This window comes from Haemorhous mexicanus, chromosome 1 (assembly GCF_027477595.1).
Source record: "Haemorhous mexicanus isolate bHaeMex1 chromosome 1, bHaeMex1.pri, whole genome shotgun sequence".
In the NCBI taxonomy this organism is placed as follows: domain Eukaryota; kingdom Metazoa; phylum Chordata; class Aves; order Passeriformes; family Fringillidae; genus Haemorhous; species Haemorhous mexicanus.
The window spans coordinates 16,519,048-16,538,405 of NC_082341.1; the positions used below are offsets into that span (position 1 = coordinate 16,519,048).

The 19,358-nt window shown below is 37.4% G+C and overlaps 1 protein-coding gene across 2 annotated transcripts; it reads right to left on the bottom strand.

Annotated features, from left to right (window-relative positions):
* Positions 1-74: 74 nt before the first annotated feature.
* Positions 75-18,394, bottom strand: YME1L1 (YME1 like 1 ATPase). 2 transcript variants are annotated; one of them, XM_059841242.1, is made up of 19 exons: positions 18,210-18,394; positions 16,519-16,650; positions 15,492-15,657; positions 14,492-14,590; positions 12,927-13,036; positions 11,851-12,001; positions 11,652-11,759; positions 10,770-10,852; positions 9,826-9,916; positions 8,895-9,047; positions 7,432-7,564; positions 6,862-6,924; positions 6,279-6,391; positions 5,796-5,951; positions 4,888-5,039; positions 3,916-4,042; positions 3,745-3,818; positions 2,991-3,077; positions 75-1,860 (listed from the first exon to the last, which is right to left on the bottom strand). In XM_059841242.1, exons 1-19 carry the CDS (start codon positions 18,237-18,239, stop codon positions 1,717-1,719), a joined length of 2,172 nt encoding a protein of 723 aa, XP_059697225.1. In that variant the 5' UTR covers positions 18,240-18,394; the 3' UTR covers positions 75-1,716. The 2 variants fall into 2 exon arrangements, with proteins under 2 accessions (XP_059697225.1, XP_059697233.1); XM_059841250.1 differs by lacking the exon at positions 18,210-18,394 and adding an exon at positions 17,667-17,699.
* Between the last annotated feature and the right edge of the window lie 964 nt (positions 18,395-19,358).

A 19,358-nucleotide genomic window follows, 5' to 3' on the forward strand; every position in this document is an offset into this window, starting at 1 on the left:
ACCTCAATTTACATACTAGGGAACTTGGTATTACATTTTATAGCAATTTACAGTGAATAAGAAGAAAACCAATGTGCATAATTAAAATTAACCTTTATTACTCCAAAAACAGATGTCAAATATGCATTATACTTCTGTTTCTATTGGCATATTTCCAAAATACATGTACAATTGTAACTAGTCAGCCTAGACATTTCCTATACCATTTTATAATATTTGGAAGTTCTCCCATGTTGAGCGGGATGCCACTATAGTAAGTTGACAAAAAGAGGCAAAAAAGAAAGTTGATCTTGTTTTGAAAGGGAAAAAAAAAAAAAAGCATGTGCTCTTACTAAAAAAAACTAGGTTATAATCAAGCATTACACTCAGAAAATTCTAAAATACTATGTTACTTCTAGTTTTATGTGTAGCTATCAGTTTCCATTCACATTTCTTGGCACCAGCCCAACTATTTTAATGTCCAAATATGGTAACCCTCAACATTACTACGCTAATACATGCCCTCTCTGCAACAGAAGCTTGCAATCCCATAACGCTACAACTGATTGTGCAGAAGGATTATGATCAACATGTGTTATTCCTAAAATCCAGTTCCATGAGATCAGAGCAATACTGGCATGTAATTGCTAGCCATCACTTCCACTTGATTGGAAACTAGTCTTGTTTTCAAAACCTTTTTTATATTTTCTTAAAATTTCCCAAGGTTTCTGTAAGGGTTGAAAGAAATAAATTTATTTCCCTACTCCTACCATAGAACAGAACTAGGAATGTTATTTGAAACAACAAATGCTTCAAACATTTTCTGAATTACTTTTCAGTGAGCGACGTTGTCCCCTTCGAAGAGATTATCTGTTGGATTATCAAACGCCATACACAGTATTAATAGAAACTAGTTCTGTAGAATCTCCAGCAGTGTAAAAGCACTGTCATCATAGCACGGTCATCTGCCTACTGCAGTAATAAAAATTTTAAGAAACTTGTCAGCAGCACATCAGAGGTCACAGGTATTTCTCTTATCCCTGCGATGGTTCTACCCAAAACATGGTCCAAAGAGGCTTAGACACATTTAGCCTGTTGTTTTTGCAATTTCTCTCCCAGCCATACATATGTGTATTTTAACCCCAAGAGTACTGGAAACACGACCACTAACATTTTTGTCTAGCATGTATCTTGTTCATTCTTTGAGATGTTTTGTTCCATTTCTAAATAAGAAGTCTTTAATAGTGGTCTCTAACCTCAAACAGAGTATGAACAATAGCTCATACACAACATACTATTGCTTTACATCTCAGTCTGTCACTCTCCATAACATCCAGAGCACATATTGTGAGGTATCACTTCAAACACACATGTAGCAGCACGGCTCAGAAAGCTGTGCCAACACAGACCAGTGGATCTGCATGTTTTTCTACTCAGCTTCAACACATTTGATTGAATCAAAATGCTGAATTCAACCCTGAGATTTATCCTTCTGAATAACTTCTTGTGCGAAGAGTATAAGGAGCAGAGGATGAGGAACTTGCTTTATTTTGTGTCTTATTCTGATGAGACACAACAAATAGATGAGTAACAGAAGCTCACAAGAGACAGACTAATATTAAAGTGACACTAATGCCATACACACATCAGGAAGAGAAAAAAAGGCTATGCTGCGTAAGACTACTGCATTGCTAGATGTACATTCTTCAAATTATCAGTTACATATCCCAGAAGTTATCATCTTACTTCTAGTTTTTTCCCCTCTAGAACAATTTGGATTTCTTTGGCATCCAAAGTCTCATATTTCAATAAAGCTTCTGCTAAATTCTTGTGTTCTTTTGCATGAGTCTTCAGGATGTTCTTCGCTCGCTCATAGGAGTCCTAATTTGAAGAACATGTAGAAGGAGATTTTAAGACTTTACAACAAAAACAACAGCAAGATTCCACTTTAAAAATGGTTTCCAGGTAAATACAGCTTGAGACAAACATTTAAAGTTGTGCCTTACATTTCAAAGCTAGCATGGCTCCTGATTCACACAAAACTTTAAAATACAGCTGGCATAATTAATGAAAAACAACCAAACACTTTATGCCAACTGTGCATTCTGCACAAGTAAGGCTAAAAACAAAGTCCTGAGATAAGCCTTAGTACTGTTACATATGACTTAGAAAAGACTTACTAGATTTGAAAATTTCCTGATTTTTATAACAATTTTTTTTGCACTATGAGCAAAGCTACAGCATTCACAGATTTTTCCTCAAAGACAAGCATTTTAAAATATTTATAAAACTCAAAACACTATGTAGTTTTAGAAAGCTGAAAGCTACCAGCTACACTAAGCCACCAGCTGCTGCAAGTAGATGAGCACTGCCAGCATTACCAGCTTCAACTTTTAGTTCTACCCTAGTAGTTCTCACAAGGCCAAGGCAGTTCAAAAACAACTACAGCAAAAGTATTACTCATTTAAATGTTACAATACAAGTAATTCTCCTGCCTGTACCAAACTAAATCAGATTACCAGAACAGTGATCAGGAAGTTCAGTGATTATCAAATGTTACAAATTTCCCCAAGCATCTGACACTGATCACTGTGAGGAATACTGGAGGCAACACTCTGATCTGATATGGCCATTCCTGTGATTTTATACAAAATTACTTATCTTGGGAGTTATGAAATGTGAAAGTAACATAAAATACCCACATCTGTTCTAAAAAAATTTGTAGCCCTACTTTTCCTGTGAATTGAATAGGAATCCTGACCAAATATAAGAGAAGGTTTAAAGAGTATATTAAAGAGCCCAACACCACCAACTTGATTTACACTACTTATGCATGAGAATCACCAGTAAGTTTTGATATGCAGAGATTCAAAGTTGCAGCTACATTAAATACTTGGGCATACTTCCACCCACTGGTGTATTTTCACCAGTATACATGACTTAAATGAAGTAATCAAGCAGGTGTTCAATTGATCTCAGAAGTATCAGAGTGGAGGGGGAGAGGCTCTTACCCGTAGAAGTGTCCTCACTTCCTGTTCAATTGCAGACTGGGTTTCTGGGCTGACCTTCCCAGTATCAGTGTAGGTCATAACACCCAGCTAAACAACAACAAGAATATCGTTATCGTTATCATACACATAAAACTCTCTACGAGTTTCAGCACCTATTGGTTCTGCATGCAAACAAAATCATGAGTCAAATGCCTGCTGTAATGCTCTAAGCAGGAGCAAAACAAGTCTATCTATCCATCAACAATGTAGATACTGCAGAATTGTGTTTTGATAGGTCACAGTACAGATCCTAATTAGGTCCTTTCCTACATAAAAACCAAAACTAATTGGGTGCTTTCTTACATAAAAACCAAACCAAAATGCCTAGACTACTAATACTTGATAGAAAATCGACATGACTAAAGAAGCTTCAAAAGAAAGTCTAGAAAACTCATTGTTGTTACCCTCTCTGCATTTGCAGACTCAGAATTATCCTCAATTTCAAAATGTCTGGCTTTATTACAAATATTTCCTGAAGATATGGGTGATTTTCAAGGCATTTTTGAAGTGAAAATCCTGCAAGGTAATTTTTTAAGCTGCCAATATACGGGTTTTCTAGTTGAGCTCTCTGTAGGAGACCAGGTCATAAGGCTTACTCTTTTTGTGATAACTACTTACCCTAAACCTCAGAGATCACTGACAGACAAATAGGCTTTAGCTAGAGAACAGAACTTGGTTTTACTCCATATAAATATTAAAGGATTGATGATACTACCTTCTCACTCATTCCAAATCGAGTCACCATCAGTTTTGCAATTTTGGTAGCATTGTCAAAATCACTGGAAGCACCTAGGTAGCAAAGAGATCTCAGTTACATTACAGAAACCATGTTAAACACACCAGTTCACACCCTTGATCAAAAACTCTTAACTACCAATTAGCTGACCTGTTGTGATGTGATCACTTCCAAATATGAGCTCTTCTGCTACTCTTCCTCCCATACAGACATCCATCTGTGCGAGCAACTGGGATCTAGTTTCACTCCATCTGTCATTTTCCGGGAGCAAAGATACCTGTAAGATGCAGAACTGCGGTCAGCTAACAAAAACTGAAGAAGTACTGAAGTAATCTCATAAATATTCTTGTTTATATCTGAAGTAGATAAAGATTTTATGCAACACTTTGCATGCTCTGGCCTGCCTCTATGCATTTATCACGACTGCTTGGAGGTGCTCAGTGGAACCACTGAAACAGCCCCCTCAGACCCTGAGCACACCATCAATGTGAGCAACTTACATCTACGCCAGAAGAAACAGAACAAAACTTGCCCAGAGGATTCAGACCAATGGTTTTCATTAACTGAACACATTAACTTGAAAAAGTTCAACAGGAAGAGACATAATATAATTATTTTTCTAGTCAAATGCTTGGTAGCTACAGGCAAAATAGAAAAACTTATGGATATCCATGCAAAAAACAAGGCAGGTAACCAATGAAGCTTAAAACAGCCAAACTGGACAAAGAATCCTTTATCGGGCTGTTCTGTGTTAAAAGTACAGTTGAGCTTCTACCTACCAGTCCTTCAGGTGTTCTTCAAAATTTTGCTGTTGGGTGTTATTTCAACTGCAGCAGAATCAAACTTACTTATGTTTCTCTTTCCTTGTACATGTGAACTGTTATACCAGTGCACAGTAATTTATTAGAAAATGAAGAAAGAAAGCTTTTTATCACACAGAAAAGATGACCCTGGGTTTTCCAAGAGACTGCTCAATAACTGAGTATTTCCACAGACTACAATATTCATTTATATTCATTATTCAGCACATAGCATCGTTACAAATTCTTCTGCACCACCAAACCAACATAAAAATAAAACTAAATAAAATTTGAAAATACTAAAACATGAAGAAACACTCACATGTCCCAGTGTTGTTCCTCGTGTCATGATTGTGGCCTTGTTGATCGGCATCGCATCCTTGGTGTAATAGGCAATGATAGCATGTCCAGACTCATGGTAAGCTGTGATGGTTTTGTTCTTCTCATCAATTTCTACACTTCTACGCTCAGGTCCTTAAACAGAGGAACATTAAATTAACCTTTTTGTACAGCTGGCCACCACAATCCACACCCTACATAAACTCAAAAGGGCAGAAAGCAGCGAAGGAACAAAGGGAACCAACGCTTAAGTGCAAAAAGTTTACGAGTCAGATTTTAATGTCTAAAAAATTGACCCAAACATATTCTACAGACAAGCTGCTTTTAAAGCAGTAGATTTTTAAAAATGCAGTCTAAGTATCTGAGAAAACTCCATTTCTTCTCTCAAGCATGAATAGACTAGATTTATAGTGGTTATGTCTAAGATGTGTAAGATTTGTGCTACCATGTGAGAAGTTAAACAGAAGCTCCAGGTTTCTGGTCATAGGTAGGGGAAAGATAAGAAATCAAGCCTGTGTCTCCCTCCAGGCTGAAGTATGACATGCAGCATTTTCAACGTTAAAAATTGTATGAAATTTTAAAGAATGTATTCCAAACTAGAGTTTACACACTTCTGAGACTCTCTGGTCTCAGAAGGTTCTATTCAGAAATAACTAATAGGAAACTTTATTTGTTAAAAAAAATCCAAACAAAGAAATCCCTCCCAACCTCACTATAAGCCCAACCAAACAAAAACAAAAAAACAACAACAACAAAAAAAAAAAGCCACAGCACAACAATATGAAAAACACTACCATAAAAACTTCTCAATTCCCCTATGAAAGTCCTTATCACACAAGAAAAAGTCTGTGTATTGTAATACACATTAATGTCTTTTGTATAAAATCCTACCCATTAGAATTTTGTCCTTGGAGAATTCCAGCTCTTTCATGGTTACCATATCTTTTCCATCAACAGCTGCCTTTAAGGCAGCTTGATTTACAAGATTTTCAAGCTCTGCTCCAGAAAATCCTACTGTGCCTCGTGCAATTATTTCCGGATCAACAGCTGTAGGGGAAGAAAAAAAACCAAAGCAAGACCATTTTGTTTATTAGAGTCCATATTTCTCCTAAAATTTTAAGCAAGAATCATATTCTATGCATTAAACAAAATAAACAAAAATAACAAACAAATCAGTTTTAAAAGAAATCAAGCCTAATTCTCAAGGCACTATGAGCTCCTAGGGACTAGAGAGAAACACGACATATGAGACAATTTTGTCTTCTTTATTGATGCAGGAAAGCCACAATGGCTGATGGAACAAAGGACTAACAAGAGGGGGCAGATCCAGTATAAAATCTGTTATATAAAAAGTACAGTAAAATATTTACTTACATGGGTCATACTTGATTTTATTAAGGTACCACTTCAGAATTTCCGTGCGACCTCTTACATCAGGCTTGGGAACAGTAACTTGCATATCAAAGCGACCAGGACGTATTAGAGCACTAAGGGAAATGACAATTTAGTACATTGACTCAAAAATGCTCCAGTAAACTTACTAATGTATATCAAGGAACAATAATCCATTGCTGGTTCTAAAGATACCTACACACGTATGAAAAGAGTATGTTTTTCTTATCTGCTTGTAAAAAGACAGATTAAAGGTATTCCTTGAAAATTACTTCTGAAGGGTTTTTGGCATTTGAAAATTTTGCACTGTGAACAAGGAATGCAGCTTATCAATTTAGCTTAAAAACTTACAGAAATTTCAAATCTTTAGAAACATATTAATTATTTCTCCATATTTAACTCTGCAACCTATTAAATGCCAAAAACCAGTCAATACACATCCTTTTTAAGAGGGAAAACTCCAGCTCTGACACTGCAGTACTTGAAGATTATCACAAGCAACTTTGGTTTTTTTGCAGGGTTTTTTACTACATGGTCTGTAAAACAAACAATGAATTATACTCACTTGTCTAATGCTTCAGGGAAGTTTGTGGCACCAATAATAACAACACCTTCATTTGGCTTAAAGCTGTGGGGAAAACAAGGTGTGAATTACTTTTTTCTGGACACAGAATTTACAATTTTGTCAATAACTACTGTTACTGACCTCACTGGCCAGTCAAAAACATGCTTTCACACTACAACATGTGATCCAAGAATAACCATGTTTAACACAGCAACTGGTTAAAAACATGGTCTAATCTCTGTGTTGAGCTTCTTCCTTTAGATACATAACCAGGCTAAAAAACTTAAAAATTATTTAAAATAAATGGCCACTGTTGTGCAAATACAACTCAAAAGTTTCTATACTTTTTACAATAAGCCCATTAATGCTACTGTTGGCAGTACTAGAAAATAGCCATAAAAGCATATTAAATATATGCATTTATAGCATATAAATGCATATATTTAAAGCATTACAAAAAAATACACAAAACTACAAAGCTACAAGAAGTACAAAAACTACAAGTTCACCCACATATCAAAATACCAGTCAGTCAAGCACCTTCTGTGCCCTCAGAATTCATATATTTACCCATCCATTTCAGCAAGGAGTTGATTAATGGTCTGTCTTGAATAGGGGTGCATTGGAGATTCAATTCTTTTCCCACCAACAGAGTCCAATTCATCAATGAAAATAACACAAGGTGCATTTGCTTTTGCTTCCCCTGACAAAAGGAAAATAGCAGAAGGAACCTTGAACCACAAAAAGGAACAGACAGTCTATCAGGTAGTTTAGGATTCTACTGCTTCTGTTATTCCTGGATTATAAAGTGTTCTATGAGACATCATAAAAACTGTCTTGCTTTTAGCAAGAAAAAAGGGAAAAAAAAGGAAATAGAATCTTGATTCTCTTTATCTTGCCATTTAAAAAATATATTTCCTCATCAGCTTATTCTTATCAGGCTACAAGAAATCAGTAAAATAGTAAAATAAACTATGAAATTGTTGTATTTTGTATGAACTTCTTACAAGAGTTTATTTATAGGCTTGGGTAGAGAATATTTGCCTATTAAATAAAAACAATATGAAATGTGATGGGTCTCAACACTAACTTATTTTACTAGAACTTGCTTGCTATTTTACAGAGAAGGGTTCACACTCAAGTTTACAGGTATTAAAACACTAAATAAAAATGCTGTAATAAATGTGAAGACCATCAACTGGTACATGCATACCAGGATGCAATTCATTTCACCCCCCCGACATATCTGTAACATGAATATTAATATACCAGTCAGGCATCTACACTTCTGTAGTCAACAGAAGGAAATGCATTTTTAAGGTACTACGTGTACTATATGTTGCACCCCATCCATGTAAATTCACATTTTTTCTACAAATGCAAACTATTTTGTACATTGTATATATTTGACCCGATCTATCTTCCATTTAAGAGGGAAGCTGAATTTTCTCTTCCCCAATAATATTTTCACACTTAAAATAGGAAGTCTCTTCTGTGAAAGCTATAAAGCTAAACATTAGTTTTGAAAGTTTTGTTATATTCTGAGCCTGCTGATGGGTCTGAGAAAGGAAATTTCAGCTTATTACCATGCCATGATACCATAAAGCTTTAATTCAGAGTAAAACAAATCTAAATATCAGGGCAGTAATTGAGAAGGTTAACACAATTTTTTATCTTACATTTACAATTAAAACGTACTACAATTTATATATGACTAAGTAAATTATAATTTCAAATATTCAATTTAGTCTATAGAACATTCAATTCCTAATTAAATTACTACTTCTCTCTGGGACCATTGTAAAATCAGTTACAAGTTTAGCTATAATTTCATGTGATGGTTAGGAAGATGCTACAGTTAACTGATGCTCACAGAACTGTGACATTTACCTACACATTTAAAGCTTTATTTATTAGTCTCATACACAACTTCTTTCCAGTAACCAGAATCGTAACTAATCAAGCCATGTAAACAACACTGAATACTTGATCTTACATGTGAAAAGATTTCAAACCCAGACTATTTAACTTACTGAACAGGCTTCGGATGCGACTGGCTCCCACACCAACAAACATCTCATCAAACTCGGAGCCGGACGCGTAATAGAACGGAACATCAGCTTCACCAGCCACAGCCCGCGCAAGGAGCGTCTTGCCAGTACCAGGTGGTCCAACCAACAAAATGCCTAGAAGACAAACAAAAAACCCAACAAAATCACCACATCCACGCAGTCTTCTTATATGAGTAGTTTCTTCCATGCATTAGAAGAAATAATGTACACTTGACTCCCAAAAGCTGTTAATATCCCATCTCAGGTACTGCTCATTGCTGCCAGTCTGAAGAGCTTCCTGGAACAAATCCAGATACAATTTGATCCATATTTAAACAACCACAAAGACTTGTAAGACCATCAAAACAGATGCCTGAAGTATTCTGCAGATTTACTGTTGAGTTTAGCAGCTGAATTCCTAATAGTGTTTGCTTCAAACTGACATTTTCTGTGGAGGTTTTTTTTTTTTTTTTTTTTTTAATTAAATCCTTCCAAGTAACTGTCTTTAAACAGTGTAGAGCACTAACAGGAAACAGATTTCTCAGGTTTATGCATTTCAGATTTATGTGGATTTCTACTATGATCTCAATCATCCTTTTACATACAAACATTTGTTTCTGAACTATCTAAAGCAGTTAGGCACTAAAGGTGCTAAAAGCCATAAGGAAGAAATAAAGGCCTTTTAAGAGTTCAGCTAATAAACCCTCCTGCTTTACAGGACAAAATACTACTGTTTATTAGTTCAATAACTGAAGAAGGCACAGTAAAATTTTGTCTAACCCCAAAATTTTAATTTACATAATACATGAAGAAATAGTAAGAAACTAGGCTGTAAAGTAGTCACTCAGTACAGAGCATGCCTCACAGCTATGGCTACATAGGTTTTTAACTTCTGCTGAGCAATTAATCTTACCTTTTGGAAGTTTACCTCCTAATACAGTAAATTTGTGGGGGTTTTTCAGAAATTCCACAACTTCTTGCAATTCCTGCTTAGCTTCTTCAACCTATACATGAGAAACATGCCACAAATATAACAAAGCATTTATAAAACACTGCAAGTTTTTGTATGAAAGTTTTGTATTAGAGGTTAAGTTCCTAATTGTGTATTGCTCAAAAATACAAACAGAAAAAGATTAAAGTGTACCACAAATTTGTGTGGTTACCAATATTAGATTCAACTTATCCTAAGCCTGTTTGCAGGACTGAGTAAACATTAAACTTAGTAGCACTGGAGGAATAACCAAACAGTTCAAGACCAGGTGTGACCAAAGAAATAATAACAAAACCAAAAATTCCAAATCAAGATATTAGTATTCTTAATTAAAAAGAGATTAATTCTATATATTTGTCCAAGGGGAAGGAAAGAGGGAGGTCCTCATTTTGCCACTAATAGCCAAAGAACAACTGAACAGAAAAAATAGAGGTATCCTATCAGCAGTGACATGCCCACTTCTTTCTGGGAATCTCCATATCTCCTGTCCCAATAACACTGCCTGAAAGAGATGGTACTAAGAGACAAATGATCAAATGGCATTATCATCTTCATATGCCAATTAGCTTCTGCAAAAGTTAGATTAATATTGATATTTATGGTCTGCCATTTGCTATTACAGTATTTAAAAATGTTATTCAACAAGTAGAGTGCACCTTTTATAAGGTATTCAATTCCACAAAAACGAAGTAGAAAAAGAGTGGTTGAAACCTTCCTTCACCTTGGAGTGGTCAATGCATATAAAACGTCACTTCATATAAAGAAATTTCTTGAACAGACTAAGACATCCATAATGATTATTTAATATCAGACTCACAATGATTACTTAAAACAAGAACTTGCACACATTTTACTTTTGATCTTACCCCTTTAACATGTTCGAAGGTGACATTTTTCAACTGGATTGGATCAACTGCTGCATCAAAGATACTTGATGTTCGAAAGCGTACTAAGAGCAAACAGCAGATGACGAACAACAAATTTACACACAAAGTCATTTCATTGCAAGACTGAGTGCTGCACCTGAACACATGCCAGTAAGACACTGACCTTACACCTGCCCTTTTGACAGGGCATGTGTTCATTTACAACTGTCCAGCAGGAATAAGATTTATGTTTAAAAAAAAAATCTTTAAAATATTTGCAATTAATTCAGTGATATGCTTTTTTAGTCATGTGTAGTACAGAAAGCTCCTCATCCAGAAGCTCGTACACAAAGCCAGAACTTCTCCCTCAATGTTTCTATATATATCCTAACTTTCTTGAGACCCAGGTGATAACAGCATCAAGTTATCAGTTACGTTAGCTCAGCCTTTTGATTGTTCCACTATTTCCAACAGATTTCTCAAGATGGCAATTTAGCAATCCAAGTTCCTAGTTGCTATAAACTAGGCTGTGATTACAGACTGAAATTCAAACCATCTTGCCTATAGCTGATGTAGACAACACATCACCTAAATTGAAAGTCAAAGACCTAACTGCTGGCCAGTCTGACTTCTCTGGTTCCATGTAACTGCTTCACCAAAAGAAATAAAGTAATTACACTGACACAGAACATTTTTGTCTTCATAAATGTTTTGTTACACTGTTACCTGAAAGGCTGTAGCCAGAAGCAGTAAATAACTCTTAGGATAACTTTTCAGTGGACTAATAAAAACCAATCACAATGTCAAAACAAATTTAATTTATGCTAAACCTGCTGGAAGAAACAACACAAGTGAAACAGTGTGGAAAAAACATTAACTAACCAGCATCAGAAAAGGAACCTTTCCCAGGTAAAAATGATGAATATATAGCAAGATAAAAACAAAGAACGAAGAGAAAGAAAGAAAGCAAACGTGATCTTCTTAAGGAATCTGTAAAAGAAAATAAAAACATATTTAACATGGGCTAAAATAAACTACTTTCTAATTGCAAAGACAAGATATGTGAATTAAAACAACTTACCAAGTGTTTTTTGCAGGAATACCTGTGCTTTCAAAAAGCCTTCTGCAAAACCAGTTTTAAAAGCATCCTGGTGTGCCTCTGGGATGTTTTTTGTTTTCATTAGTGTGTCCAAGTTTTCAACATCAATTCGTCGCTTTCTCAGGATAAAACCCTGCAATGTTTTCCAAAGGAGTATTAGTATACACCAAGTTTTCATAAACAGTTAACTTACCACCAGGCTAACATGGGTGATAGGAAAAAAATAAAATTACAAGAGCATATAATTCATGTGCTACTGGGTTAGTTAGAGGGTACAAGCCAGTAGCTCGAGTGTGGAATCCCCATGGTTTGAGCACAGACATTCCCATTTTTACTGAGCAAATCAGTTTTGGAGCCCTCCTGGACCCCAGTTCCAAACTGAAAACACAGCCTAAGACAGATCTGTACACAGCCAACTTTGCTCACTGCATTCAGAGGGACTTATCAGCTTAAGCTTCTTGCTTTATTTCCAATTGCAAAATATCTTCGCAAGTATCGTTTTGATGGAGCTTAAGCAAATACATCTCATATGCCCTGTCAAATATCAGAGCAGCACTGCACAGAGATAGCTCTGGTTTTATCTTCATCCGCAGTACACCTAGTCCACAGATGAAATAAACCACATATGCCTAGAAGAAGGGAAGAGTTCAAAGATAATTTGCACACACAGTTAAATGAAAAGCCTTAGTAAGCCTGACTTCTGTACAATCAGCAATTAAAAGCAAAGAGTACACCCAGGTTCACTTGGTTTTTTTACTGCTTTGGATAATTATCTGCTGACTTGAAAACACACATTCTTGTATGTTAAACTAGCTGTATTTCTGCTTAAAGAAATTAATCTCTCCTAAAAATTCAAATAACCTCATTGTTGGTGATATATGGAACAAATACATGAATTAATAAGAAAAAACAATACACTGCCATTAGCTCAAGTTTTAGAATTAAGAAATATTTTCATGCTAGCAAAAGAAAACACCTATGGTAAATTTTGAAGGTTTAGTCAAGGGAAAGAAATGGTTTGAGTAAGCCCAAAAGAACTTAATGTTACTTATATTTACCTTCAAAATTGAAGAAAGTGAACTTTTTGTTTCTGTGAATTGATCAGATGTTGACTGCAGACGTCTTGCTCTTGATCTCAGAGTCTTAAAGTTCCGTGTCTGTATGTAAACTTAATGTAGTAAGAATAAACAGAAGTTAAAACCTAATCATTACTACCACTACAAAAAAAAAAAGTCTTAAGAAATTTCTGAAACTATTATATGAAAGAATATGGCATATATCTTCCCAACATATCCATTATGTAATCACGAACTCTATTTGTCATCTGACCTTGCAAGCAAACTTTTGTTTCCCATAAATTTTCATGTTAAAATAATCTGGGTTCATGTTGTAAATTATAGCTAATTGGCCAATTCAGGGAAGAGACAATCAGGCAATTAAATTCAGGCAGGCTGACAAAGATGAACATTAAGAAGCAAATGCAAAAGGATGGGAATAATGCTTTGTGAGCTCTGCTGGTAAGATGCCCTGAGGAGAACTGGAATGGCCTCAATGTACTGTTAACTTCATTAGGGACAAAAGAAATGAGACCATTTAATCACACTGAGCTAATGACACTCTAAGTTCTCTCCTACCCTATCAGAAACCTTGTGAGGGACATTTTACACAAGCGAACAACGTTTTTCTTCTTTTATTGCTATGTTTTAAAATAAACAACAACACCAGTCAATTAGATTGGTTTCACTCAGCTTTTTGTTGTTCTAGAAAAGCACCGGATAAAAAGAACTTCTGTAGCTGACCCTGGAGCCCTGCTCAAAAAAGGTCTAACATTTGATCAGGTAGTGCTGGACCTTGTCCAGCTCAGTTTTGAAAACTTTCAAGGATTAAGATAACCAAACTTCTTCAGACAATCTGTTTCAGAACTCAGCCATTCTCAATGTGAAAACTATCAAACAGGTTCTATTTAATTTGCTTTTACTTGGGATTGTTGCCTCTTCTTTAAGGTGTATGTGAGAAGGGTAACTGATATGGCTCCAATAGCAATTGGATCACTCCCTGCCTTTTATTCTGCTAACTAAAACCTCAGATCCTTCAGCTTCCCCCCTGTATAAAATGCTTAAAAATCTGCACCCTTCCTTGTGACTCATTACTGGGCTATCTCCATATTGTCAGCATTTCTCTTTGCCACAGGATACAAACATAGATATACCTACAAGTGGCATCAGAAGAACTGAATTTAGGACAATACCTGAACTTCCTGAACTGTTCATTATGTTTTCACTAAAGCCACCAGTCACCAAACCCCTCAGATAATTCAACTGGATGAGTACTAAATTAAACATATTTATTGATTCAAAAATAGTCAGTTCATCTGTGGTCTTTTGAGATTATGATCTACAAATACTGACATCTTGGAACAACATGGTGATTACTAAATTCTGGAAATACACTACTCAAGTGCAAAAAATAACTTCATGATTTAAAGTGTTAATATTGACCTAAATTTCTTCTGGAAGCTTACTGGTATTTCTTGAGTGATGCCTCTACAACAAATCCAAAAATACTTTTCCAGAACAGACAAATTCTGTAGAGATTAAAACCAGTGTAGTTTAATGCTTTATACCTGGCCAACACCGAACATCTGAACAGAAATTTTGGAGGGGGTGAGGATGTTGTCCGTACAAACAAGATGAACGTAAAGCACTGAAAACATCCACAAAACCTGGAAAAAGATACAACAAAGTGTAAATACACCCTATCTTAAACAGCAAATCAACGTTATTTCTTGCACAGTTTGTTTTTTTAGTTTTTAAAATATTAATTCTATTTTACTATAGTACTCCAGGCATCTTTAATTAAACAAATTACCAGAACATCTGTCAAAGCTTTGAAGCATTTCCAAGTATTTCTTTGCTTTCAGGCAATTGTCACTGAGTTTTTGGGGTTTTTTTCGTATCTCACAATGCAATGCAATTTAAAATCTTTTCTCTAATGGCAGCCCTGCAATATTATTCCTTACACTCCTTCTTTCTAATGCAGTACTATATAGACAGTATGTCAAAGGCCAGCTATATACTTCTTTTTCTAATAAATTCTTAAGCATCTGCAATGGTCTTCCTTCATTTTAGACTACTTCCAACAAAACATCTTCACCTGCAAAGAACTACTCTTGTTTATTTCAGCAATGAAATACTCTACATGGAGCTTTAACAGCTTGCTACCTTGAATTCCTTTCTGATTCGTATCTTTGTGTCACACTCCTTCAAGCAAAAAATTGATAAAAATGTAAACCAGGGATTTCTGTGACATAAGTAGACTAGCAAAATCTAATGTCTTGATGAAACAAACTGGTGGAAATATTCACAGCTCAGGCTCACCATAAGAGATAGAGCTGAGTTCAGAAAAGTTTAACAGCAACCAGATTGAAATCCAAAGAAACAATTAGTTGGATTTTCTAAATTTCTCAAGTTTACAGAGACAAGCTCTGTACAACAAAAAATACATTAATACTCTTTATTAAATACATTTAACTACAAAATAACTACAGCACAAGAAATTAAACTGAAGAACAACTGTATTCACCTTTATAATTTAACTCTCACAAACACTTCACTCAAACATACCATGTTTGTTTTCAAAGAAGGACTGAGCAGAGACATATGACGTGTGCCACTGCGAGGAGACTTTGCTTTCTGTACAGTAGCCAGGAAGCAGCCTGTTCACCAACTCTCTGAACTGGTTAGCTTTCAAATCAGACAATCCCAGATCTCTTAAATTTCTAAATACAGACTGAAAAATAGAAATAAATGTTAAAGATTTACGTAAGATTACCCTAGAGAAAAAATTTCCCAGTAGCCCCAGAAGCAAATACAGACTGAAAAAACCAAGCCAACCAAACCAAAAAACCCCACAAAAACCCAACAATGGAATCATAACACAGCGGTGAGCAGTACAACCCACGCTGATTTCCATGGTTCTGCAGTTACTGAGAAATTCCACAGTTTTCCTCCCAAAAAAGTGTTTACTTACAAAACTCATAAGAAGTGAGTTGAAAGAGAAGTGGCAATATCTAATACTACTTGGCACTGTTTTAATTTTCAGCGTCAAAAGCAAGAGGTACCCAATGATAACGAAAGATATTTTAACAGAAAAATAAAACTGAACATGAAACCATGCTACTTAATCTCTCAAAAACCTTCAACACATCTTAAGTTACAGTTCCCATTTTCTCACAAGTAATAATGACACAAACTTTGCTAGAGCTCAGAATAAAAAGGTAATATAGGGTTTATTAACAGAAAATTTGTTACTTTACAGAAAGAACCATTAATGGTTCTGGAAATGAAAACAAATCCCTTCCTCACTTGCAAAGTACTACTGAGACAAATACCAGCTCTTTTTTTTTAATGAATTATTGTATTTTTGTAGAATCCTTACTGGTAAAACACTGACTGACTGCAGTTCTGCCAAAAGGATACATTCTACATGTTAACATCCTGTTTTGTTTAGTCATATTACTTTATCTAATTACTAAAATTACTAAATTAGTCATGTATTTTATAGACCAGTCAAATATTACATTCAATTAAACTCATATTATTCAGATTCAATATCAGTTAAACCATCACTTTTTCAAAAGGTTTTTTGTACCTCACTCTTCTGAGGATCATGCTCTGGGGAGATGTCCCTCTGGACAGGCTGTATGGATGCTTTGCTGGCAGAAGTTGTGGAGCTTTTTGGTGAATGAAAGGCATTGATAAGGTGACTCAGAGGAACAGTAGCCTGGAAAAAAAAACAGATAAGGACTTAAGCTTGTTTAAACTACTTAAATATACTTCTCTTCCAAACTCTAACTTATAATAGCATATCTTGTACACTGCCTTTTAAATGAGGACTTAATTATAAACCACATGATCTTCAACACCACAGTGTTAGCTGATACCTCTTTTTAAAGAGAAAAAAAGAGAAAGTTAAAGTATATATGACAGAATAGAAACTCATATTTTCATCTCTAAAGCAATACTTTTATAACTTGAATTATCTGTACTTTTTCTTGCATTATTATTAGCCATTGCCATATGTTGCCTTTATGTTTTCTTCCTTAGGATCACACTTTCAGCTTAAGGATCAAAATGAAACTCTACAAAGCACACAGCGAAATCTGCAGTTCAGCAGCATTCAGCCAACTCCACCTCATGAACCAGTACAGAAGCCCAGGTGCACCACGTATCAGGACTCCTTCTCTTGACATGACTCCATCTCTTGTGAACACATGGGACACATAACCCCAGCAGTTCTGAACCTCCTCAAACTCTGTACACACCACTAGGATGGAGCTGGGTACAACCCTGGCTACTGGAATGATCCCTGATTGCAATTCCTGATTGAAGCACAATTGGGTATGTCTATGAACATCCTCCTGCAAGGACTACCATCTCTCTGTTGACTAGACAGCAGATCAAAAGAGACAATGCTGAGAGACACGAAAACTGCTTCATAATTAACTGTACAAAACTGTAATTTGACTCAGAGTTTGTGGTAAAGCCATAAAGCCTCTAGAGGTCAAACCCAACATCCCAACCACTAACCAAACTTTCCAGTCTGCATTTCCCACTCTGGTGAAATGACACCTCCCTAGAAACATACAAACTCTTCCATTTCACTACTCTAATGAAAGCTTTAAACACATTCTCCACGTGTGGAAAGAACAACCAAATCCTATAGTCTATCACACACTAATACAAAACTTAAAAATAAAACCGAAACCACTGGTTCAGATCAAAGTTCATAAAACTCACCAGTCCCATCAGACTCATTGCCTAATTAAAGGTGCCTTCCCGATTTCGTTCGGACTGTTCTGTGTAACAAACTACCGACGGTTTTCCCTCCTCTAAGTCTTCTAAGTCATTTCCTCTTGGCTTTCACAAGAACCCGTTAAAATTAACAGCATAGTTTAACTGTAGTAACACGTCACCACCCTTTGCTTCTGCTACAACAACAGACACGAAAAAGCGCCATCTAAGGCTATTTCGTCATTTCAGAATGCTTTTACTCTTTACAAGCTTTTACTGTACCTCCCTCTCTCCCCCATTTATGTATCTTTTTCCTCGATGCGGACCGCACACCGCCGTAGCCCCAACCCGTTCCTCTCCCAGCTGCGGCCCCGCCGACGCCCAAAGCCCCGGGAATGTGGCAGGCAGGAACTCGGCTCCTCCCGCCACTGCCCGCAAACCCCTTCCGAGCGCCTCCGCCCGGACACGGAGCGAGCCCCCGCCGGAGAGCGGGCCCGGGGCGCGGCGCCGCGCACGGCACCGGGCCGGAGCGCCCCGCCATCCCCTCACCTGGGGCTGCACGGTGGAGAAGGAAAACATCCTGCCAGCGGGGCCGGCGGCGGCCGGAGGCGCCTCTTCCGCCTCGCAGCCCAGCCGCAGGAGCCCGCCCGCTGTGGCCGCTGGCGGCTGAGGAGGCGCCGCGGCTCCGCTTCGGGAAATGTCCGCCCCGCGGCCGCGCCGACCGGGCCGAGCCGCCCCGGAAGCGGCGGCAGCCCAAAGAGCTTCCGGGCCGCCGCCGCTGCCCCGCGCAGCCGCCGCCTCGAGGCGGAGGCGGAAGAAGGGAGCGGGCGCAGCTGGGGCCGGGGGTGCCCGGGCAGGGCCCCGCGGGGGACCTGCTCTCAGCCGGCGGCGGTGCAGCTGCCAGAGGGTCCTGCCCCGGCTCGGTGTCATCGCCCCCGGGTGCTGTCCGGAACGCGGGTCGTTAACCGGCGCGCAGCGCCAATTCACACACCCCGGCGAGATATTTCTAATTTTTATTTTAGTTTGCACAACGTAGGGACATAGGTGGTGACCTATGAAAGGCTGGCTTGCCAATCATAAAACTTGACACTATACATTTTAACAATGACATCAACAGTCATTGGTTACAAATTACATAAGTCTTTCGTTAATTGGCCTTCGACCCCGTATTTGCTAGCTATAAATCTCCCTTCTCATGCTAATCAGTGTGTAGGTGCAGTTCTTCCTTCTATTTGAGTCTGGGGTCCATTTTGAGTAGGTGGTCAGGGTCTCCCACTGCCAGAATTACCCTTACCCAGTTACTGCTCAGTCCTGATTTCAATCCTGGTGGCTCTTGTCCAGACAGCCCATTTGTCTTGGGATTGTCTTTCCTTTTCCTTAAAACAAAACATTAGCCAAGTGTATGATATTTCTAAAGCAATGGAGGATTGGGAGGTGATTCGAGACAGGCAGCGCAGCTCCACCAAGGGAAAATTCTCTCCGACCAATGTAGTGGCCTTTTATAATGGAGTAACTGTATAAGTGGATAAGGGAAGGGCTACAGATGTCATTTATCTGGACTTCCATAAAGCCAATTTTTGTGGGAGTTTATTAGCGTTTTATTTCTTTCACCTGACCACTGCTCTTAACTGAGAGTGCTACCCCACACCAACTTACACTGCTCTCTGGATGAGCACAGCCGCACTGCTGCCTCCCCCT

Coding starts and splice junctions, on each gene's coding strand:
- YME1L1 (XM_059841242.1), bottom strand. CDS start 18,239: ATGTTTTCCTTCTCCACCGTGCAGCCCCAG. Junction 12,002..12,926: donor CACTTTCTTCAATTTTGAAG/GTAAATATAAGT, acceptor AAAACATTGCAG/GGTTTTATCCTGAGAAAGCG. Junction 4,043..4,887: donor GAGGAACAACACTGGGACAT/GTGAGTGTTTCT, acceptor TGCATCTTACAG/GTATCTTTGCTCCCGGAAAA.